The 25460-nt window shown below is 37.4% G+C and overlaps 1 protein-coding gene across 1 annotated transcript in view; it reads left to right on the top strand.

Moving 5' to 3' along the window:
* Positions 1-25460, top strand: part of spata17 (spermatogenesis associated 17) — a 306947-nt gene that overhangs the window by 148632 nt on the left and 132855 nt on the right. Inside the window, exon 9 of the mRNA XM_063057259.1 lies at positions 24090-24222. Coding sequence (XP_062913329.1) covers positions 24090-24222 — 133 coding nt within the window. The remainder of the gene's footprint in view (positions 1-24089; positions 24223-25460) is intronic.

Here is a 25460-nt window from a genome sequence, read left to right as displayed (position 1 = left end):
TGAAAGAATGTAAATATCTTGGCCATCCTGATAATGTGTGCAGGCCCTTTAATTACTGCCTTAGAGAATATTAAACTTCAAGTCAAGATACACTGCAGAGTGTAAAGCTTGTATATCTCCATGTTCCGTGAAAGATCTATTGCAATTGCATAGGGCGGGCCTTTATGAGTCAGCACCTTGAGTACTGTGTACAGTTTGGGTCTCACTAATTTAGATGGGATGTACTCGTTTTGGAGGACATGCAGCAAGGATTAACTAGACAACTTCTAGGGATTATGGTTTGCTGCTTGAGGAGAGATTGTGTAGATTGGGGTTGCATTCTTTAGAGTTTAAAAACAAGAGGAGATCTTACTGAAATTTTAAAAAATTGTTAAAAGGCTAAACCAACTAAACAAGACATTTTGAAAAAAATCTCAGCAAGTCATGTCTGGTCAATGGTTTGGGTCTGTAGTACTTCATGAGGACTTTTTGGATTTTCTTAAAGAGAACTTTTCCCCTTGCTGCATAATCCTAGACCAGTTCGAGAACAAGAGGTAGGCTGATTAGAACTAGCATGAGGGAATATTTCTTCACTAAGAAAGTGATGAATCTTTGGAATTCCCAGAGGTCTGTGGTTCAATCATCAATCAATTTAAAACAGTTTCTGGACATTAAAAGAAATGAGGGAAATTGCATTGGAAGTGGATAACACTATTGAGTCAAAATACTACTGAGTTCGAACATCATGAATGGGGGAGAGAGCTCACTGTTCTTCAAAGTAATGAATTACAGAGGAATATTGGGTCCAGTTCCACAGCTGCCAGAAAGTGGCTGCAGAAGGTAATAGGATGGTAAAGAGGGCATATTGGCATGCTTACCTTTATTAGTTGAGGCATTGAATTTAAGAGTCAGGAGGTCATGTTGCAGGTTTATCAAACTTTGATTAGGCCACATCTGTAGTATTGCATGCAGTTCTGGTCATCCCATTATAGAAAGTATGTGGAAACTTTATAGAGTGTGCAGATGTTTATCAGCATGCTGCCTGGATTAATGTGGCTGTGTTGTTAGGAGGAGCCAAGCAAACTTGGGCTGTTTTCTGAAAGGAAGATCTGATAGAAGATTATAAAATTATTAGAGCCACAGATGGAGTAGACAGCCAGTATATTTTTCTCTGGATTGAAATATCTAATACTAGAGTAAATGCACTTGAGGTAAGAAGGGGAAGTAGAAAGGAAATGAGCTTGGCATTTTTTTTGCACAGATAGTGGAGGATGTCTGGAATAAGCTGCCAAGGGTGGTGTTGGAGGCAGTTCCGATAGAGGCATTTAGGAGGCTTTGAGATAGGGACATGAATGTGCAGAGAATGGAGAGATATAGCCATGATCACGCTGAAGAGATTAGCTGTCATTAGCTTAATTGGTTTGGTGCAACATCATGGGCTGAAGAGCCTTTTCCTAAGCTCTACTATTCTTCGCCTATATGTAATTGAAGCAAAGTGGGCAATTTGGCTCACTCTTGAGGTCCTTTAAAATACCAAGCACCAACTCTTCCTGAAATCTCAATGTAGAATTGATTCTATGTTCTATTATTGTCACTTAAATTGAATGCATGATCTCCTCAGAATATGTCTTGAACTCACCAACACTTGCAGGTTTTTTTTAACAGGACTAACTACAGCATGTGCAGGGAGGATCTTTCCTCCACTTGAGGAGTCTAGAATCAGTGATCACAGTATCAGGAAAAGGCAAAGGGTATATAAAACAAATAAGGAGAAATTTCTTCATTCAGGACATGGGGAATCTTGGAATTCTTTATTCCAGTGTGCTACAGGCGATCTATTATTGAAATCATTCCAGAGAGAGATTGATGGATTCCTGGATATCATAAACAAGAGGAAATCTGAAGATGCTGAAAATCCAAGCAACACACACAAAATGCTGAAGGAACTCAGCACGCCAGGCAACATCTATGGAAAAGAGTACAGTCAATGTTTGGGGCTGAAACCTTTCATCAGGACTGGAGAAAAAAAGATGAGGAGTAGAGTTAAAAGATGGAGGGATGGGAGGGGGAAACACAAGGTGATAGGTAAAACCAGGAAGGGAATGTGAAGTAAAGAGCTGGGAAATTGATCAGAGAAAGAGATACAGGGCTGGAGCGGGGGGAATTTAATAGGAGAGGACAGAAGGCCATGGAAGAAAGAAAAAGGGGGAGGAGAACCAGAGGGAGGTGATGGGCAGGCCAGGAGATAAGGTGAGAGAGGGAAAAGAGGATGGGGAATGGTGAAGTTGGGCGGGGGGCATTACCAGAAGTCTGAGAAATTGATGTTTATGCCATCAGGTTGGGGGCTACTCCGACAGAATATAAGGTCTTGTTCCTCCAACCTGAGTATGGCCTCATCACAACAGTAGAGAAGACCATGGATAGACATATTGGAATGGGAATCGGAAGTAGAATTAAAATGGGTGGCCACTGGGAGATCTTGCTTTTTCTGGCGGACAGAGTGGAGGTGCTCTCGCAATTTATGTTGGGTCTCACTGATGTACAGGAGGCCACACCGAGAGCACTGGACATAGTATATTACCTCAACAGCTTCACAGCTGAAGTATCACCTCACCTGGTATGGGACCCTGAATGGTAGTGTGGGAGGAGGTGTAGGGGCAGGTGTAGCACTTGTTCTGCCTGCAAGGATAAGTGCCAGGAGGAAGTAATGGCCCTCCATTCACCACTCCCCTTCCCCATTTCCCTCTCTCACCTTATCTCCTTCCATCGCCTCCCTCTGGTGCTCCTCCCCCTTTTCTTTTTCCCATGGCATTCTGTCCTCTCCTGTTAGATCCACCCCCCCCATGCCTGTATCTCTTTCACCATTCAACTTCCCAGCTCTATACTTCACCCCTCCCCCTCCCAGTTTCACCTATTGCCTCGTGTTTCTCCCTCCCCTCAGCCCACCTTTTAACTCTACTCATCTTTCTTTCTCCAGTCCTGCTGAAGGGTCTCAGCCAGAGATGTCGACTGTACTCTTTTCCATACATGCTGCCTGGACTGCTGAACTTCCTGGATATCATAGGTTATGGGAATCATGTGCGAAAATTGAAGAACAACCTTGGCCTTAATAGCAGAGCAGACTTGAGGGACTCAGAATACCTTGTGGTGTTACTCTTTTTTATGTTTTTAACATTATCCCTCTTCCCTCCCATGCTCCTTATAATGAGTTGTTGGTGTCAAGAACCCCCATTGGTATTTTCTACATCAATTCCAAACCTCTTCCCTACCAGCCAAAATCAACATCACTTGAGCCTTTGGTATGTAAATTGTGTACTCATCTCCATATATTTAAATGTATGAACCGATAATTAAATGGTGCTTAATCACAATATTTGTGACATTCTAGGGAAGGACTTTTAAGTAATGTGTTACTGAATTGTACCTTAAGAAATATCTACAATGGATCTGAGTTAAGAACAGAAAATGTTGGTTGCACTCAGCAGGTCAGCCAGCAGCTATGAAAGGGAGATAAATTCAGCATTTCAGCATTTCTCTTGTTGCATGGAATTTACGTAGTTTGTCCAATTGAGATTGGGATCACTGGTGATGCCATGGGGATTCAGTAATGTCAAAGATTCATAGTTAGGTTCTCTCTTGTAGAAGATGGTTAATGCCTGGCACTTTTGTGCCAAAAATGCTATTTGTAACTTATGAACTCCTGCCTGAATATTGCTAAAGTGTTGCCGCATGCAAGCATTCGCTTCTTCCTTTGCTGAGGAATTGCAGATAGAATTGAATATTATGTAATCATTGGCAACATGCCCATTTCTGACTTTATATTGGAAAGGTCATTGACATAGCAGCTTAAGGTAGTTAGTCTAGGATACTACACAGACTTACCCCTGCAGCTATATCCTGGGTTTGAGATAATTGAACTTCGGCAACTATTATCATCTTCCTTTGTGCAAGTATAACTCCAATCATTAGAATGTGCTCATTATGCACATTGATTTCTTCTTTACCAGGGCATCTTAATACCATACTTGGTCAAAGGCTGCCTTGATTTCAAGGGCAGTTATTCTTATCTCTGTAATTGAACTCTGACTCATCATTTGACAAACATTGTGATGAGTTCAGCAGCTAAGTGGACCTGATAACTCTTCTTTCCCTTCCCATCTCTCTTCCCCATTTTCTCCTTCTCTCAATCTCTCTCTTGGTCATGTTTAATTGTCATGATTAAATAAAATTCAGCCATTAAATTATTAATGTGTAGTACACAATGTTCCTTTAACAGTATGATACTTTTAACCAACTAAACATGTAATATTTACATTAATTACCATCTCAGTATGGCGCATTTATCATTTACCCTTCTGAGTAAAGAATACTGATTCTGCTTTGCCTAATAGCACTAAACATCCCAAACAACTAATATGAGAGACAGTTACTGTGCAAATCACATTATGCATGTGTGTGCTCTGGGGCACAGTTAAGCATGATTAGCTTTCTTTGATCCACTGTTACTTTGCTCCAGCTGGCTAATTTTCAATGGAATTTTTCAAATAAGGCCCTTACTTATTTCAGTTTGTGTTTTTTCTCTAAGAAAGTCTTACCATTTTAGAACATTTTGTATAGATAATAACAAATGCATGACCGTTACACAAAATAAATAACACTATAACCCAGTGAAAATTTAAGATGCAGTGTCAGTGTTTCTGCATTCTGAAGGCCATTGAAATGTATTAACTCGAGATTCTGCAGATGCTGTATGGAACTATATTGATAACTTGCTCTTTTATCCTGATAAATGAAAGAGCTTCTAAAAACTGAAACTAATTTACATTAAAATCTGATTACAACTGAAACCTTTAGTAACTAATTGTGCAATATTATTGATTAAAAACCAAAAGGTTACAGTGTAGTAAATATGTTTAGACATACACAATTATTAACAGTTTGCAAACTGCTGGAGAATAAACTGCAGAATTTTCATGCACCTATGCCATAAAATACAGTTAGCTTTATCAAGAATTTTGATGTTTCCTCTGCTTGCAATGCTCACCAATGTGTGAATTTTAGTGGGCTGAGCAAAGGTGAATATAAGCCAGTATGCGACAGTAGGGTGTACAGTTTAGAAAGTGGCTGGGCATTTATAGCGTAGGGTTAAATCAGCAGTGTTAGCTTTACAACTATATCACTATTTTCACCCCTAGAATTTGGATGACTTTTTAGATCCCACAATATAATTTTGACATAAATGTTTTAGATTACTTTTGGATCAAGCAGTGGCAGAAACAATGGTAAACTTTCTGTGCTGCTGATGTTGGATCTAGCCAATGGTACCAACTCATCTATAGTTTAAGTACACATCTTTTTTTATACGTATGTGGAATCCCAAGTCACCTGACCTTGTGCACTGCAGAGGTGATGCTCCAAGTGGGCCTCTATCCTGAGGCCCAATACTCAAAACAGTGAAATACACAAGAACAATTTAGGTAGATTTGACTGTTTTTCATTAATCTTATTAAAATAACTAAATGTAGTTGAATAAGTAATTAAAACTTATTTAATACATAAAATTATATCAAAGTAAAGCTAAATAATTTAAATGTATGCTTTTATTCCATGAGGTTACAAGCATATCACAAGTGAATGGCATTGCTCTCTGTAGGGCAGCTTGCTCCAGCTGGGCAGTGGGAGGTCCAACATTGCCTCCAGCTGGCTTTGAATTTTGAGTTTGGGCGAGTATGAATGCAAGTCTGAAAGAGCTGATCCATGAATGGGTGACAGCTGCCAATTCCCTATTAACTCACCAGTTGTTAGCCAGCTAAATTGAGCACAGTGTTTTGTTTCTTGACTGCATGCTTCTAAAGCTTATGAAACTATTCCACATGACCTATAAAGACTATAAAGTATAACTACACTTTAGTTATTGGTGAAGTAATAACACAAAGTCAATTTTAAGTAAAACATTGAAGTATAGGATTATAACATTAAGATGAGAGTTCAAGATATTAGAAAACATATAGTGACTTGAGTCAAATTAGTTCTTCATCAATGGGACCTGTGTAAAAATTTGCCCAGTTGCATTAAACTCTCCTTTCCTTGCTAATTGTTAACTAGGTGTATGAACTGAACTATCTCTAATTTTCTGTTAAATGGCAAATTCACACAGAAACCATATTATTGGTAGTGTGGGATATTAAAAATAAGTCATAATAGGACCATTCTGAAGTTTGAAGTAATAGCTTCACTGTATAAGAAATGATCTTTACTACACAGGAGATATATTGTACCTAATAATATAATTTGATATTAACAGTGAATGATTAAAGTCTGAAGAGTTACATTTCTAACCTTAATCTTTCTCAGTTTGCAAATGCAGTAAAAAGATGTGAAATATTGGTATCTCGGCTCTTTATATAGATGGTTCTCAAAACTTTAATTGGGCATATCTCAGATGCTTGGATTTTTTACATTAATAATGCAATAGGCTTATTAATGCCCTCACTTTAATACAAAAATTATGCCAAGGGCTACAAAATTGAATCCTGAAGTGGAACATACAAAATCAGTAGGAAAAATTTGAAATTACATTCAGGTAAAGACCATAAAGAAAACTGTGGACCTTTTGGAAAGGAATAATGGTATATTGTAAATAAGAAGAAAGAAATAATGGTAATCTTAAATGAAAAGTTTTGTGTCAATAATTATAAATCACTGAATCAGTGCTAGAAACTCAATGTAATTGAACAAAATAATAGCAATGAAGAAAATCCTTAACGTAAATTGTCAACTTAAATAAAACATTGTACCAAATATTCCTGGTATATAATGGCATTATCTTCACCAAGTTCAGAGTAAATTTTATTATTGAAGTACGTATATGTATATGTGTGTATATTATATATATATGTGTGTGTGTGTGTGTGTGTGTGTGTGTGTGTGTGTGTGTGTGTCACCATACACAACCCTGAGTTCATTTGAGCATACTCAATATATCTGTAGAATAATAACTATAACAGAATCAATGAAAAACTGTTCGATATGGTGTTCAACCAGAGTGCAGAAGACAACAAACTGTACAAATACAAAAAGAAGAAATAATAATAATGATACATAAGCAATAAATATTGAGAATATGAGAAGAAGAATCCTTGAAAGTGAATAATTGATTGTGGGAACATTTCAATGATGGAGCAACTGAAGTTCAGTGAAGTTTTCCCTTTTTGTTCAAAAGACTGATGGTTGAGGGGTAATTACTGTTCCTGAACTTGGTGCGAGTCCTAAGGCTCTTGTACCTTCTTCCTGATGGCAGCAGCAAGAAGAGAGCATGTTCTGGGTTGTGGGGCTTCATGATGTTGGATGCTGCTTTCCTGTGACAGAATTTCATGTAGATGTATTCAATGGTTGGGATGGCTTTACCCATGGTGGACTGGACCATATCGACTACATTTTGTAAGCTTGTCCATTCAAGGGCATTGGTGTTTCCATACCTGGCTGTCATGCAGCCAGTCAATATATTCTCCAAGGCACATCTATAAGAAGGATGTCAATGTTTTAGATGTCATGCCAAATCTCCACAACTCCTAAGGATGTAGAGGAGCAAGTGTGTTTTCTTTGTAATTGTATTTACATGCTTGGCCCAGGACAAGTCCTTTGAAATAATAACACCAAGGAATTTAAAGCTGCTAACTCTCTCCACCTCTGATCCTCTGGTTTCCCTCTCCTGAAGTCAATAATCAGCTCATTGGTTTTGCTGACTTTGAGTAAGAAGTTGTTATACACCACTCAACCAGATTTTCAATCTGCAACAACAACATTCTCCAATATCAACATTCTTCGGGTCACTTTTGAACACGAACTCAACTGAAACAGACAAATAAATACTGTAATTTCAAAATCAGATCAGAAACTTAAATGATTCCTCTCTTGATACCCCAAAATGTTCTAGATATCTGTGAAGCAAAACTCAGGTGCATGATGGAATACTCTGCATTTGTCTGGATATGTAAAGTTGATATGAATTATACTATCATCTTTTTACATCACTTGGACTCTCTGCCCTACAGCATTATAGGAGCACTTTCATCTGAAGGACCACAGTGAATGAAGGAGATGGCTCATCACCATTTTCTCAAAGGCAGTTCTGGAATAGCAGCAAATGTTGGATTTGTTTTTATTTCTTGTGTTGTGTATATGTATTTATTTATTTAGAGGTATATCAAGTCATCCTGCCTAGCATCCCACCTATTTAATCTCAGCCTAATAAACAAATGACCAAATGGAATAAAGAAACTACTGATGTATCTCAATTTAGATCATACTTAATAGTTTATAAGCACTGTGCTTAAATCACATTAGGGAACATGGAAGAATCTACTTGATTGAAGGATTTGCAATATTAATTTACTAGAAGGATTCCTGGACCTCAATGATTAAATTTACAAGAAAAGGTTTTACAAAGATGGGAGTTGTTCTCACCTGGAAGTTAAAAGATTGGAGATTGATTCAATAAAGTTTTCAAAATAATGAAAGGAACTGATGGCATAGATAAGTATTCCATCTGATTAATAAATCAAGATCTGATTTATCTTGGACAAAGCAATATAACTAATAAAAAAAACAAATGCTTGCAAAGGGTAGAAGATTGGCAAAATGCTGTGGATGAGAATTGATTTAAGCCCATTATGAAATCTGAGGATAGACTTGTACTAATTTAAGGTATTAAAGTATCTGATACATAAGCAATACATGTATGTAGAGATTAGATGGAGATGAATGAGCCATGGTGATCAGCCAATGAAAGGCAGGATATAGGAGTTACTGATTCTTTTCTGTGTTTGGAAGTATGAATGACACATATTTCAGGACTTCACAGAGTTCTGCTGCAGGATCCAAAAGGACTGTTTCCATACTCTGCATTTTGAAGAGCTGCAAGCTCATATAAGCAACTAATGAGTCCTCAACCTTTATCTTCTCAATCCTTTGGGATAGACTACAGATTGAGTTCCTCAAATGATTTGTTATTACCCCATGTGGTCCCTTTCGTATTTCTTTTCTAGTCACACTAGCCAGTGATATACAAAGTAATGTGCTGTACACATAGAGAAAGAAAAGGTTTTGGATAGAAGTGTAATAGAATAAATTGCCGATTCAAGGGTCAGGAAATAGCACAATCCTAATCTACAAGTTCTGCTTTCTAAAGGAGGATTCCTGCAGGGCATCAAATATATGTTCAGACATTGGGGATGTGCAGCAGATGGTGGGTCAATTGGAACAGTCCACTACCTGCATCCTTGACACTATGATAGATGGCTTCCCAGGACCACAGCTCCCCAAGAGCATGTGGCCAATCTGCAGCTGTGACCCCCACAATAGAGACCCTCAAGGCAATCACAGCTTCTGTTAAGATGTTCAGATTGCAGCTGTAGGGGCCTAAGGCATCAGAGTGCAAAAGCAGTTGTACTTTTCAGGTTCTACAAGCCTGGAAAATAATTGCAGATAATCATCTTTCTGAACTTCATTAATCTGATTTGTACCATTATGTCTCTCTCCCTCCAGTTCAGTGAGCCTGCTGAGCGAGCCTTTGCCCAGTATCAATGTCACAACAGGAATTAATACACGGAGATTGTCTTTCAGGATAGAAATTTCTATGCTTTTATACCAACCTACTTTGATATCTGCTTATTTGACAGAAAGGACAGAGAATTAGGTTGAACATACAACATTAAAGATATTTATGTATACATAAAAGGGAAAAAAAAAGAAAACGCTAGGAATATATGGCAGGCCAAGCAGCACCTGTGGAGAGGGAAACAGAGATTATGTCAAAACTTTTAAGAAAAGTTAAACATCAAACATGTTTAAAGTTGCAAAGGAGTGGGTGGTCTGGTGAGAACAAGTGGCCTGAGATAGGCTAGTGACCAACGAGACTGAAAACACAAGTGGTGGTAGGGCAATAAAGACTTGTCTGAGCAACTGAGATGAAATGAATGAGAACAGAAAGTAAATAAACATGTTGTGTAAACAATGACATACAAAACACTGCAATTGTTTGAACAGCGAAATAAAAGAGACTGCTAAAAATGCTCTGCAGCTTAGGCAAAATCTGTGCAAAGAGAAAAACAGAATTCACTTTCACTGGTTAATGACTTTTTATTCAAACTAGATTGATGGTCTGCAGAGAAATTGCTAGAGGTGCTGCCCTCAAGTTTTCAGCTTTCAGCTTATATGCTACTCAACACTTGGGCATTTTGCTAATAATATAGTCATAAGGAAATGTTACTAGTTTCTAACTACCATCATGAAGCAGGGATTTTCCCCATGCCCTTCTTTGGAAGAGAGAGAACACATTAGAATTGACTTCATAATGATTTATGATTACCTAACTTTTAAGGCTTGTTCTCCATTATTGAAGGTTCTTCATATATCTTCTGCACCATTCAAAATGTGGGCTGCACATTTGTTATTCACTGACCATTGCTGAATAATCAGTACAACTATAAGCAGGACAAGCTATCAGTACTGGTGGGGGAAATTTTTAAGACAGAGAGTAAGCATGATGTATTTTTTAATTGAATGTAGTTCAGAAAATGTTCACTAAGTTAGTTCTAGGATGCAGGTGTTGACATATGAAGAAAGGTCGAGCAGACTGAGTCCATATTCATTGGTGTTCTAAAGAATGTGAGACAGTTCAGCAAATATTTAAGATTCTGTTAGTCTTTGTAGGGCAAAGGTTGAGAGAATGTTTTCCATTTTTTTTGTTTACCTTGAATCTGGGGCATAATTTCATTAAAAAAAGGAATCTCCTATTTGAGGTAGGGATACAAGATATTACATATACTGGAGGTGGTCCAAGTGGCATTTGGTGAGGTGGTGGGAGGATTGTTGATGTTTCAGATCAAAACCCTTCATTAGGAGAAGGAATTTCTTCAGAATCAACAATCATTGAAATTGATCTTTAGTCATGGAGTATATTCAAGGAGAGATTAACAGATATTTAAATTATAATGAGCTAACAGGCATGGAGAAATTGTGGAAAAGTAGTGTCAGCTCAAGATAGATCAGTTATGACCTTATTGCCCTCCTTTTTCTCCTGTCTCTAATGTTGTTAAGTTCTACCTCTTCTATTTCAACTTCCTCCCATTTCTATCCTTCCGACCTCATGGTCACAATTGCAGGACAACTTTACTATTCTAAATATACAAGTCAAAGAGGGATGCCAAATCCAGCAGATGATGTTTATTTTTGCATATTCTGACAATTCTGGAGAAGCTAACAGCTGAATTTGTGAAATCTATTTCAACATTGCAAGTGTGCTTTTGGTAAGAATTCACATGGTGATATGAGCCAAATGGTAATTTCTTCTCCTCTCTGTGAGTTGCTCACTGATATTCATTGAATGGAGGTTCATTGCATTGTTCATTTCCGTCAAAGCCAGCTGTTGAGTGTTCCAATATTTTGAAGTGGTGCTGGCACAGTGGTCCAGCATTGTGACTATTGTCAAATTATATGAAAGGAATAATATATGCAAATATCATTCATAATCAAATCTGCAGGCACCATCTCAGCTACAAAGGACTTCTGTGTAGTTGATTTTGCTCTGTCACATAAAATATATTTGCCTTTGTATATTTAGTTCCTGTGGTCTGTTACTAACCAAACATTCTTATTCTTTTATGACATTTAGTCAGTGGGTACCTTGATAGGAAAGTCATCCTTATCAGATAATGATTCAATCCAGTTGAAGCTGCATCACAAGGTTGTTCTCTAAACCCTTGATAACATCAACTCCAAAGCCCACCATTGTAACATCTCTATAACAATGTGCAATTTTAAAGACACAGCTGTTTTTTTTTGTTGTTGCATAAATCAGTCCCGTGTTACCTATAGGAAATGGTAGAGGTCTGGAGCTACCTTGCTATTAACAGACCCTGACAAGCCATTTCCCACAAGCATTGATAGATAGATGTGGATATTGTTGGTTGCTATTGTTCAAACATTATTGTTTGTGATCCTTTCACATATTGATACTATCCGAGTTTTACACTAACTCTTTATGAGGATGTAATCTTCATCATTGCTACAAGGTAATTTAACCTCTGTCTGCCAAGTGTGGAGCTACCATGGACAGATCATAGTTGTTCTTTACCTTTCACCCCTTAACACTTCTTAACAAGTTCTTCTGTATATCTAAATGCACTAGTTCAGAGGAAAGCCTTTAGAAATTATTTTCAGTGATGGAGATATGCACAGAAGTGTTTTATTTGAACTAACATACATTTAAGGAGAAATTACAAATTAAAAGGATTTAAAACCATTTACTTTTTATTTTGCAACACACATAAAATGCTGGAAGAATTCAGCAGGTCAGGCAGCATCAATGGAAAAGAGCAAACAGTCGACATTTTGGGTTGAGAACCGTCGTTAGGACTCAACTCAGCAAAAAATAGGCAGAGATCCACTGTGATTGTTTACTCTTTTTGATTCTATCTGATCTGCTGAATTCCTCCAGCATTTTGTGTGTGTGTGTGTTGTTTTGGATTTTCAACAGCTGTAGTCTTTTTCATGTTTGTACTTCTTTTGTTTTTTTTAAGACCAATTTCATATAGTAATGCAGGATTTTGCTTTATTTATATACTTTGAAACAAAGTCCTGCATGTCTCCACAGTAGTAAACTGTATGAAGGATGTGGTCACCTGTTTCTCATGTGAATGCTCCATCACCAGTTCTTTGGAATCAAAGAAATATATTCTATTTAATAGCTCCTTTCCTGTTCTTAGAATTTTCCCAAATATTTTACAACTAACAAAATATTCTTAAAGTATTATCACTTGTGTAATAAGAAAATTCAGCAACTGGTTTATACATACCAATTTCACTGAAAATCTATTAATTGAATCGGGTGTTTTTAGTAAAGCTGGTTAGAGATAAATATTGGCTAGGGAACTTGGGAGAAGTTTGCTGTTCTTCTTCATATTATACAATGAAATTTTTTACATCCACCTGAGTATCAGTTTAATGACACATTTGAAAGCTAACATCTCTGACAGTGCAGTATTCCCTCAGTACCACAATGATGTGTCAGTCTAAATTATGTGCTGAAGTCTCTGGAAACAAAGAAACTTCAACTGGGCAAAAAATAGGCGGAGATCCACTGTGATTGTTCACTGCCAAATTTCACACGCCATTACATCCCATCGGCAACCATTTTCAAATATAATGAATCTAAAATTAGTCCCTGTAACTCATATAACGGTATATCCTAGGATAACTGGAGACAAAGACAACAGCAATAGTAACATAATTATTTACCTGACAATCTAACAGTTCCCTTTTACAGGTGATATACTGAAGTACTTATATTTCAATTCAGCAAGAGCTTATGTACTTCAGAGTCTACATGGATGTTTTTGATCCTTATTATGGTGCATTGTAGTGGAGTGTCAGAGACGAAAGTGATAGATTTGGGAATTTTGACAGAGGTTGGCTAGTTTCACTGATGTCTTTTTGCTGGAAACTCTGAACAGCTATCTGCAAGAGGTGACCTTTGTCACCAACTCCTGGGCTATATTCAAACTTATATCTTTATATGTGAACAGCAGTGCCATGCTGTTTCCTTGGGTACAGCACCAGACAATCCATAGGTGGAAAAATGGACTGTTTTATATAGAGCTGAAAAGAAAAAAAGATAAACTGTTCTGATATGCGCAGGATGGCAACTGCTACCAGAGCAGCCGGCTCACAGCATCAGTTCCATATATTCTGGGAGATTGGGGCCACATTAATTTTTGGTGATGTCTGTCCCATGTGCAAATTAGCAGTCCTAGCACTGTAATTTGTCTTGAGTGAATGCTGTTTTCCTCATGAGTATTTGAACACCTATATACCCATCTCATTTTAAAAAGGCAATGCTTAACTTCCTAAAGATATTGTTCATTGTTTTCTTTTCTAAAGTAGCAAGCTGCAATGGAAATTTATTCAGAAAATTGAGAAAAATTATTTTCAGTGTTAAGGCATATTTACTAGTTAATAGGTTGTATTATTCCACAGTTATTTAATCTGGTGGGCCCCACAAAGAACCGAAGATATCATTTAAAACATAAAATCAATGAAAATGGCCCAAAATATACTCATTCAGATAAAAGACAAATTATGCTATTGTTCTTTTAAATATGTTAGCCTATTCTTCACAGATTGCGTAGAATGGTAAATAAGAATCAGGGGACTAAAGTCAATTTTGAATGTGTTTTTATTATCTCAAATCCAGTTTTAATGAATGTTTTTGGTATTAATGGAGTGAACAAACAAGAGCACAACTACTTTTAAAACAATCATTTTTTTCCCTTTTGTACTGACCATTCAAGAGAAAATAGCATTTTAATGACACATGTCACAATATTTATAATTTGAAGAAAAACAGTCAAAAATGTAAAGATAACTGATAAAACCTTAATCTATTTATGCAGGAACAATGATGCACAGCAGTGGCTTGTGTTTTACATAAGGTATTGCTTAGATTGGAAACATGCTGATATTGTAACCATGGAAACAAACCAATTTCTTCCAACTTACAGGTGGAAGCAGGAGGTAAAAGACTGATATTTGCCAACTCATGCTGAGGAGAATTGAAAAGGTCCAAATTTAAAAATCAATGATATCTAGTTCCAGGGTTGCCATATTTTACAGGCAGTGTCAGAACATACAAATATATCATTTGGAGTAGGAACCAAATATTTCTATCAGGGAAAAAAACAACTAATTGTGTAAATATAAAGATTAGCTTTATTTGCAATTTGTACTATACATCGAACTATACAGTGAAATGTATCATTTGCATCAACAACCAACACAGTACAAGGATATGCGGGGAGCTTGCAAATGTCATCATGCTTCCTGGGCCACCATACCATCCTTACTAACCCTAACCCATACGTCTTTGGAATGTGTGAGGAAAACCAGAGCACCTAGATGAAACTCATGCAGTCATGGGGATGGCATATAAACTCCTTACAGAGCGCAGTGGAAATTGAACCCCATTTGCTGTCACTGCAAAGCGCTATGCTAAACCACTACACTACCAAACTGCCCAATTATTCATATTGAAGGGCATTCATTATAGCCTTTTATATTCTAGCATGGAAATATATCAACCCTCAACAAGTTATTGCTTTACTGTATTAAGATAACTATCAAAATAATTTATTGTAAAATCCTGAGATAATTCTTATCACTACTTCAAAAATTATTTTCTATAACTCTATTATTTAAAAATATTATTTAACAGGGAATATAAAATCATTAAACAGCATATGGTTTACAAGTCTAGGGAAAAATTAAGACTGACAGCTAACATCCAAATCAAGGCCTCACTCTCATGAATTTTATTCTTGCCAGTTGCTTGATATTTAGATTTATATACTTTGAGATTGAAAACAAATGAAGTAAGTTGTGATCATGAATTATCGTAATTATTTTAATTCTTGCATGATTTGTTTTGGGCACCATATGGTGACAGCACTGTAAAATATTGCATATTTTCATTATCTTTTATCATCAGTTCCAAGAAAATGCAGTGACTTTTTTGTTAGGAAATTATGCAACTGGAAAAAAAATCTCAAAACCAGTATTTGCTGAAGAATTTTAGTGACATTGGTAAATAAAACAATATTGCCTAAATACTAGAATTGCATATAACCACATAATTATGCATTGCACATTCCAATTATTATAAAATAAATAATAAGAGATTTATATCTTGGATTCTATTTTTTCTTTGGTTCATCCATGAAATGCCCCAAAATTGCACATTGATGTTGTGCACATTTGGACACTACATGGAGTTCTTCAATCATGTGTGAATGCCGCATAAAATCTAGAGGCAGAAATACTTGTGAGGTTGCTTCTACATGGCTTAAGGAGATTTTCCTAAGCAGGACCAAGGCTGCTCGTGAAACTTGTTAACTATAGATGTCCTTTCAGCTACTTACTGTGGGACTGAGTTGTAAACAAGGTAATCAGATCAATGTGTGAATAGGAAGAGTAAGAGAGTGAGAACATAGACAGTATAGACAAAGGGTATTAGTTGTGAAATACAGAACAGGAAGACATACCTGACGTATCAAGCTAGATGTGAAGTGATGCATTTTGGGAAGTTAACCAAGACAGGCCATATAAAATAAATGGCAGGACCCTGAGACTTGATAAAACAGAAGGACCTTGGAGTAAAAGTTCCCTGAAAATGACAAAACAATTATAGGATGATGAAGATGGTGAGTGGCACAATTGCCTTCATTGGTCAGGGCACTGATTAGAAGAGTTGGGATGTCATGTTATGGTTGTACAAGATGTTGGTGAGACCGCTCTTGGATATTATGTGCAATTCTGACTATGCTATACAAAGAATGTGATTAAAGTCCAAAGTAATGTTCAAAATTCAAAGTAAAATTATAAGAGTACATACATGTCACCACATACAACCCTGAGATTCTTTTTTCTGAGATTAAACTAGAGAAGGTGTAGAAAAGATTCACAAGGATTTTGCTTGGACTGGGAACCTTAAGTATAATGAGAGACTGGCTTGTCAGGGGCTCATTTCTCTGGAAAGAACGAAGTTGAGGCAAGACCTTATTGTGATTTCTCAAATAATGAGGGGCTTAAATAAGGTGGATAGCAGCAGTCCTTTCCCCCCAAATCTAAATTTAGAATGGTGTAAGTTTAAGGTGAGAGGGGAAAGGTTTAAAGGAGACATGAGGGGCACATTTTTCTTCACAAGAGAATGGGAGTATATGGGAGAAGCACCAAAGGAGGTGGTAGAGGTGGATACAATTACAATGTTTAAAAGACTCTTGGACAGGTATGCGGAAAGGAAATATTTAGAGGGGTACACACACATCAAATTTGCTGGGGAATGCAGCAGGCCAGGCAGCATCTTTAGGAAGAGGTACAGTCGACGTTTCTGGCCGAGACCCTTTGTCAGGACTAACTGAAAGAAGAGCTAGTAAGAGATTTGAAAGTGGGAGTGGGAGAGGGAGGGGAAGATCCAAAATGATAGGAGAAGACAGGAGGGGGAGGGATGGAGCCAAGAGCTGGACAGTTGATTGGCAAAAGGGATATGAGAGGATCATGGGACAGGAGGCCTAGGGAGAAAGAAAAGGGGGAGGGGGAACAACACCTTATAGTCCGTCTGGGTAGCCTCCAACCTGATGGCATGAACATTGACTTCTCTAACTTCCGCTAATGCCCCACCTCCCCCTCGTACCCCATCCGTTAATTATTTATATACACATATTCTTTTTCTCTCTCTCCTTTTTCTCCCTCTGTCCCTCTCACTATACCCCTTGCCCATCCTCTGGGTGCCCCCTCCCCTTCTCCCTGGGCCTCCTGTCCCATGATCCTCTCATATCCCTTTTGCCAATCAATTTCCAGCTCTTGGCTCCATCCCTCCCCCTCCTGTCTTCTCCTATCATTTTGGATCTCCCCCTACCCCTGCCCCTCCCACTTTCAAATCTCTTACTAGCTCTTCTTTCAGTTAGTCTCGGCCCGAAACGTCGACTGTACCTCTTCCTAGAGATGCTGCCTGGCCTGCTGCATTCACCAACAACTTTGATGTGTGTGGCTCGAATTTCCAGCGTCTGCAGATTTCGTCGTGTTTGCATTTAGAGAGGTATGGGCCTTACGCTGGCACCGTGGTTAGTATGAACAAGTTGGCTGAAGAGCCTGTTTCCCTGATGTATAACTCTGAAACAAATATGCAGAGCCTTTATCTCAGCTGGATGATTGGTACATGCAGTGAAATTAAGTTACCTGAAGTTGTAGAATTCAGTACTGAGTCCAGAAATCTGGTTTGTCCCACTAGAAGATAGGGGAGTCTTTAATACTCCATCTCACACCCACTGTGACCTACGAGAGTACAGTTTCTTGTTCTACAACAATGAATCCCAATTCAAACTTAAGGAACAGCTCCTCATCTTCCCTGCTGTATATATCCTCCTTCTCGGCTCTTTCTGATTCCTGCCTTCATTTGTCAATGTTCTCTTGTCTATGTGCTCACTCTCTAATTGCTCCCATTCATTTACTGAGAACCTTATCCTTGTGGTACTCCTGTTTTAAAAAGACATAAGACTTAGGAGCAGAATTAGGCCATTCACCCCATCGAGTCTGCTTTGCTATTCCATCATGACAGATTTACTTTCTTTCTCAATCCCATTCTCCTGCCTTTGGCACCCTTACTAGTCAAGAACCTATCAAGCTCCATTTTAATACCAAATGACTTAGCCTCCACAGCTCTCTGTGGCAATGAATTCCACAAACTGGCTACCCTCCAACTAAAGAAATTCCTCCTTACCTCTGTTCTAAAGGCAGAGGGCACTGCCTTCTATTCTGAGGCCTCAACTCAACCCTCTGGTCCTCAACTCCCCCACTATAAGAAACATCCTCTCCACAACTAACTATCAGGGACAATCTGTGAGAGAAAAAACTCTCACTGCAGCTTAAGGCTTATTTTCTCTTTCTTATTCTGATTTAGCATCTTTGGTCTGAAATATTAACTCTTTCACCTTTCACAGATGCTGCCTGACCTGCTGAGTGTTTTCAAAATTTTCTATTTTTTATTTTAAATCATCCGAATACAACTGGGTCCCCACATCAACTGATCACCTCTTCCCATATACAGATTATTTAACCAGATCAACTCATCCATCACCAAATTCTCTAAACCAATCAACAGTCTCAGGCACCATCTGAACCACCGCTGACAGCTGACATCACCTCTCAACATCTGTCTCTCCAAATCCTCAGGCTCTCTTACTCATCTATGGCCTTGTCAATCCCAGCTATGGTCAAAGAATTGACTAATTTATATTTCATTTGCTATGAACCTTTATTGTTATTGGATTTCCAGACTATGAGCCCAACACCAAAATGGTTGCTGTAGGAGGGAAGGAAATCCTAGTCTTGTAAATGTTATTTTATTTCATAAACTGCACTTGCTTTATGAGATAGTTTCTTCTGGTTTGTTATTCATACATGCTCATTCTTAATATTAGTTCTGGGTAAAAAAAATTCAAGTTCCCAATTGCTGGCAACACAGAATCATTTGTACAGTGCTGAGATTGCCTAGCTCTTTTTAGAAGTTCTTGGATTACATATCTTCGTAAACAAGTCTTGATGTTATGACAATTATTGCTCTCAATGCATTTGCATCTCTTAAGTTAATGAATTGTCTTGGCAACTTGTTCCTGTGCAGCTAAGAAACTTGCACATATCACTGGGACACCAGAACAATGAAGAAGAGGAACATGTTGTTTCCAATTCTTTTAAATGAGATTTTTTATAGCATGCTTTATTTACTATTATAATATTTCTAACATTTTGCTAGAATAGAATTACAATATTTTATTTAATCTAATGGATGTAATATAACCTCTGTAATGGAACTTACTTAATAAGATATTACAGCAATTCATCTTTTTAAGCAGTCAATAAAAACATTTGGAAAATGTGCAGGAAGTTCTTTTCACTGTTAAACAATCCACATCATGAAATTCCAACTTTCTAGGGTAACCAACCCTATTTAGAATTTAAAATGTTTGGTTTTGCCACATGTGAACCTAAGAAGTACATTCTTTCTGCATCAACATCGGCATCAGCAAGCCCAGTGGTATTTAGAACTCCTCTGACACTCCACCTTTTCATGTTGGTTAAATCTGTTTATAGAATACCCCCAGCTAAGTGTCTGGGGTGTAATTTGAAAAATCAACATACACTTTAATTAACATTTGGCAGTCTTCCTAGAATTCTATTGTTTACACAATACCACACCTATATGTCATAACCCTTCTGTTAAATTTCACACATAATTTAGGATTTTATATTGAAACATTGCTATTTGTTCTAGGTGTTGGGTGGCATCTGCAACAATTTTAAATGATATTCCAGTAATTAACTAAAACTTATTCCTATGTTCTTTTAATATCTATTTAAATAAGTTTTATAGGTTTATATTTCTTGGATATTTAATCCAAATTTTTACTTTTATCTTAAATTTTATAATGAATATGCCCTTCCCATTCCTCTAGAATGCAGATCTATTAGTGGAAGATTGTGTCTTCCAGGCCATGTACTTATGGCCTAATAGTTATTAACCTCTGATATTTCTTTACCATTGAAATAATTTTGCTAGTTTCTGTTAGTTTTTGTAAACTACTATTGTGTCTACTTCAGCAAGCCTAATAAATAGAGAATACACAAGAGGGACAATGAAGTAGCCAGTTTATTCCACGAGTGAGAAAGACCTAATAACTCATGAATGACAAAGTCACCAGTGAGTTATTAAAGGTCTTCTCATGGGCCCATTGCATCAGTCACTGTCGCACGGGCAGCCTGTGAAATGGGGTCAGACTGTTGGTGGGTGGGAAAGTGCAACCACACTTACTCATCCCACCCACATTGAAAATGGCATTTCAGGCAGGGTGGCAAGAATGGCTTTCTGCTGATAACAACAATTTGTGTTTACGTAGAACCTTAAACAATTAATATATCTACAAAGTGTTTTTGAATCATATTAAATAAAATAACTATAATTACTAAATTAAATTTTGTAGTGGCATGTTATTTGTACAGGAATTGTTTGCTACTAGTGGCAAGATAAAACATTTTTGTTTGATGTGTATTTGGAAAACTAATAACGTATCATTACTTAACAGTAGATGATTCATCTTCAAGTTTTAAAATGGCAAAACTAGAAATTAATGGTAACATACTGTATGTAGGATGAAATTGTGTCATGATGCGCCATCAACATTATGCAACAGGTCAAATCAAAAGATGCATTCACACTTCAATATGAACTATGTAATTCAATTGTGTAGTCTATCATTCACTTCTGTCATAGTTCACACATACAGCAAAACTACAATAATTTGACACCTTTGATACTTTGGTTGTGCAGGACTCTTTTTTGAAAGATAGTTGAATGTCCTCTTAATAATAACCCACAATAAATAAATAAATAAAGAGACAAACAAACAAACAAACAAGCAAGCAAGCCACCCATATACCAATTTCTCCAGCTACTAGGCTGTAGATAAAGCTTGTTACCCAACAGCCAGACTTAAGGGGATTCTGATTCAAGAGAAGAACCTATCCAAACAAGAAAAAAATCTGCAGATGCTGGAAATCCAAGTAACACATACAAAGTGCTGGAGGAACTCAGCAGTCCAGGCAGGGTCAATGGAAAAGGGCATTGATGACGTTTCGGGCTGAAACCCTTTGGCAGGACTGGAGGGAAAAAAAGATGAGGAATCAGAGTTAGAAGGTGGGGAAAGGGGAGGAAGAAACACAAGGTGATAGGTGAAGTAAAGAGCTGGGAAGTTGATTGGAAGTTATATGATCCGCTGGCATTCCTACTCATGCTGAAGGGGAATATTATTGATTTTAAGATAGTTGCAATAAGGACATTTTCATAAGGAGCTTCTAAAATAATGTACTGGAATGGAGAAGGTTGACTTCCGACAATAGCAATTATCTTTCATTCTGCTGGTACAACTTAATGGAGAGTTTTCTCTTGGATTTCCATTAGTTTATATTTTATTCAGTTACGTTCAGTCAAATGCTACCTTGATATCAAGAGTTATTATGCTCTGGAACTGAGTTGTCCATAAAATCATGGCATTGCAGAATCAAATATTCAGAAAGGTTCAAAGGTTCATTTATTATCAAAGTACACAATTCTGAAATTCTTCTTCTCTAGATAGCTATGAAACCAAGAAAGAAAAGAATGGCAGCATGATTATTAACCCCCAAATCACCCCTCACCACACAAAAAAACAAACAAAATCAGAACAGGTACATCGACCTCCAAATCCCCCTCTCCCACATACAAAAATAGTGAGAAAGATTGGGCAAAAATCACAGAATATTAAAAAAAAATGTAAGGCTGAAAAGAAGTCCAAATCCAAAACACAGAAAACCTGGGTAACATTCTCCAAGAATCATGGTAATTGACAGTACAGAAGAAAGCCAATTGCCCCAAACGGACTTTAAGTTAATCCTGCTTCATATTCTGTGGCTCAGTGCTGCAGAAGATGTCTCTAAGTGCTCATTCAGATACTGTTTAAATATGATGAGAGTTTAGGCCTCCATCACCTTTTCAGGAAACATTTCCAGATCTAGACATTTAATCAAGTAAAATCATGTTTTCTCAATTCTCCTATGCTCCCTAATTTAACTTCTTTCTGCTAAGGGACACACATCCTCTATATTTATCTTATGAACTAAAAGCTGCCACCTTGCATGTGACAGACATGGCCCAGCCAGCGCAGCTGACGCTGTTTGAGCAGGATGTACATGCTAGGGAGGCCAGCATGAGAGAAAATCTCAGCATTGGGTACTCTGTCTCTCCAGGAGGTGCCCTAGATGTGACGAAGGCACTTTAAATGGAAGGTGTTGAGTCCTCTCTCCTGCTTAGCGTTTGTTGTCTAGGGCTCGCTACATTACAGCAGTGTGCTGGTGTTACAAATGTTGTACATAGCTATCTTTGTTTTGACTGAGAGTTTGGAGTTCTCCCAGAATCGTGTGGTGAGGTGGGCAAGAGGTGTTGCAGCCTTCCTGATGCGCTTGTCAATTTCTGCGTCCAAAAAGAGGTTGTCACTGATGATGGATCCCAGGTATATGAACTGATAACAACATCTAGTTCATAGTAATCAATGGTAATGATTGTTGGTGCCACCACGTCCTGTCCCACGACATTCGTCTTTTTCAGGCTAGGAGATGAAATTCCTTGCAGGCCAGAGGGATGTGGTTCATCAAGCTCTGGAGGTGCTGTTGAGTGTGGGTTGCGACAGGTGCATCAGCTGCAATTGCACGTCTCTGATCATAGTCTTTTGCATTATGGTATTGCCTCTTTTATGGGCAAGATTAAAAAAACTGCCATCTGATCTAGTGTGGAGGGGATCCCCTCTGTTGCACTGCCAAATGCATGCCTCGGGAGAAAGACATCCCAAAAGACATCCACTATGGTGAGCTGGCTTCAGGCAAGAAAGCTTTTGGCCACCCACAACTGTAGTACAAGGATGTCTACAAGCGGGACATGAAGGTGCTGGACATCAACACTGAGTCCTAAAGGAACTTGCAGCTGATTGCACCAGGTGGAGAAGCACCCTGAAACAACATCCTCTGTCAGGTGAAGAAAAATTCCTGAAAGTGGCAGAGGACTAATGGGTTCATAGAAAGGAACACTGCATCTCAGCAGAACTGAAACCACTTATAGAGGCAAGCTTTGCAAAAGAGACTGCCACTCTCACATTGCTCTTGTCAGCCATCAATGGAGCTATGCCAACAATATACACAGCTGGAAAGTAGCATCCATTGTCAACCTTGACCAACAAGTACAAGTAGGTTGGTAATAGTTTTGTAATAGAGTGATCATTAGGTTACCTTTTTGCCTTTGTGATTAAAAACAGTTCAATCAGATGGCAGTCAAACATTTTTTTCATTATATGCAGTATATCTGTGCCTCAACAGCTTTTGAAGGTTCACATTTTCAGATAGATCATGTTGTCCAGATTTCTCTAGCATAGGTCTGTCATACATTAATTGCTCAAAACAAGCCCACACCAGATATTACTGTTCCAGATGCAACAATCCTGTCTTATGCAATTAGGGTCCATAGACAGGGCCCTGAGCAGTAGGGCTATCTTAAAGAATGCAATGAAGAAGCCTTACCCTTAAATTCCCCTGTCACCTCTGAAGGCTGGTATTCAGAAACATTTACGAACAATTAATAAATAAATAAAATTATTTAATTATGTTATACACATTACAAAAAAAAATTAAAATACTTAAAATTGATCAATTATTATAAGCATTAAGCAAACATAAATAATGGTAGAAAGACCTTACTTTATTCACATCTTTCTTCCTTGCAGTCTTAATCCTAATTGAAATAATCAGGTCTGAACAGGTGCAAGAACCAAGGGCCTATTCTACAGCTAAAGTGATAGAGAGCCTCCACTCAGATCTATCAGCATTTAACAGCAAGACCTAGGCAATAATTTTAAAAATAGGAGAATTTTAACGCTAAATATTTTGTACCCTGTCAATATTTTTGTCTTTATTCCTTATAGATTCCTGCCCTTTAGCCGTACAAATAAGTTTAAAACCTATGAGCCACTCCTACACACTAGCAGCAAATATGGACCCATTGCTTATGGAACTAAGCACTTCAGAGCAACAGAAGACACACCATCCATGAACAAGGTAGGCAAGCAGCAATGTATCACTGTTCACTTTTGATGTATCTGTCTATGATAGCAAAGGTTGACTATTGGACTTTGTTAACATCTATATTCATCATGAGAGTGTAATATGATAGTAGGGTTTTCAATATAAATACATTTTAAAAATCAATGGAGGCTTTTTTGTATCGTAATTTCAAATTGATTATTGGTTTATTGAAAAAATGTTGTTTGTTAGCAATATCCTTAATTTTGAAAGCATAAGTAATAGGATGCACTCTTACCTTTAGGTGAATTTATTCATCCTTGGCAGCTTTAACATGTACAAAATAAACTTTGATAATGTTTATGAATTTGATATTCTACAGTTAACATTATTTGAATTATGGATTTCTTTAAAGGAACTAAAGTGAAGATTTTGCGTGTGTATGTTTCTATGTGTGTGCATGAACATAATTTGAGCTTTCTTTACTACAACTTTTAGAGCTTATGAAACAATACCTAGCTAATTATAATGTGCATATGTTTGTTCCACAACATCACTTGTATTAGTGTCATAAATAAAGTTTCCTGAGCAGTTAAACTGGTGCATTTAACAGTATATAGTTGATTCACTTAACTCAATTCAAGTAAACATTTAGGAAGTGCCACAAAAATCAGAATGCTTTTGTAGCTAAAACGAAAATTAGGTTTCTGACAAATTTCACAAAGTTTATAAATTTTATGACATATGCCAGTGATAATAAACCCGATTCTGATAGAAAATATTTCAGGGATGTATGATGAAGGTAACTTTTAACTTACAGTCACCCATTATTACACTGGAGAAATGGGTAAAGAGGTTTTACAAATTGAGAATTTTGTGTTTGATCCTTGCATAAAATCTACTTGATGATATTATCTGTCAACTAATTTACTTGCACCTGCTTTTTTTCCTGATTAAAAACTAACAAAGAGGAGAATATAAACCTGATATATGTAATCTGGCACTGTTACTATTACACATCATGATTGTTAAGCAGCTCAGTATTTCATCTTACACAATACGGCAAAGGCTCAGCATAGTATTTTGCTTCATTGATGCTCTTAGTCCACTGCATTTGAACAATTCACAAGCTTCTTGGAATCTTTATAAATGAAAGCAATGGATGAGCATCATTAAAATGCTGTAATTTGTAAAATCTATTCCAATGGCTACATGAGTTAAAGAAATCTTCAGACTGAATGATATGAATGAGAAGTTGTGAGGTAGGATTGTAC

The sequence above is a fragment of the Mobula hypostoma genome, chromosome 8, assembly GCF_963921235.1.
Source record: "Mobula hypostoma chromosome 8, sMobHyp1.1, whole genome shotgun sequence".
NCBI lineage: Eukaryota > Metazoa > Chordata > Chondrichthyes > Myliobatiformes > Myliobatidae > Mobula > Mobula hypostoma.
Note: the sequence above shows the minus strand (reverse complement) of the source record. Positions and strands in the feature narration are given on the sequence as shown.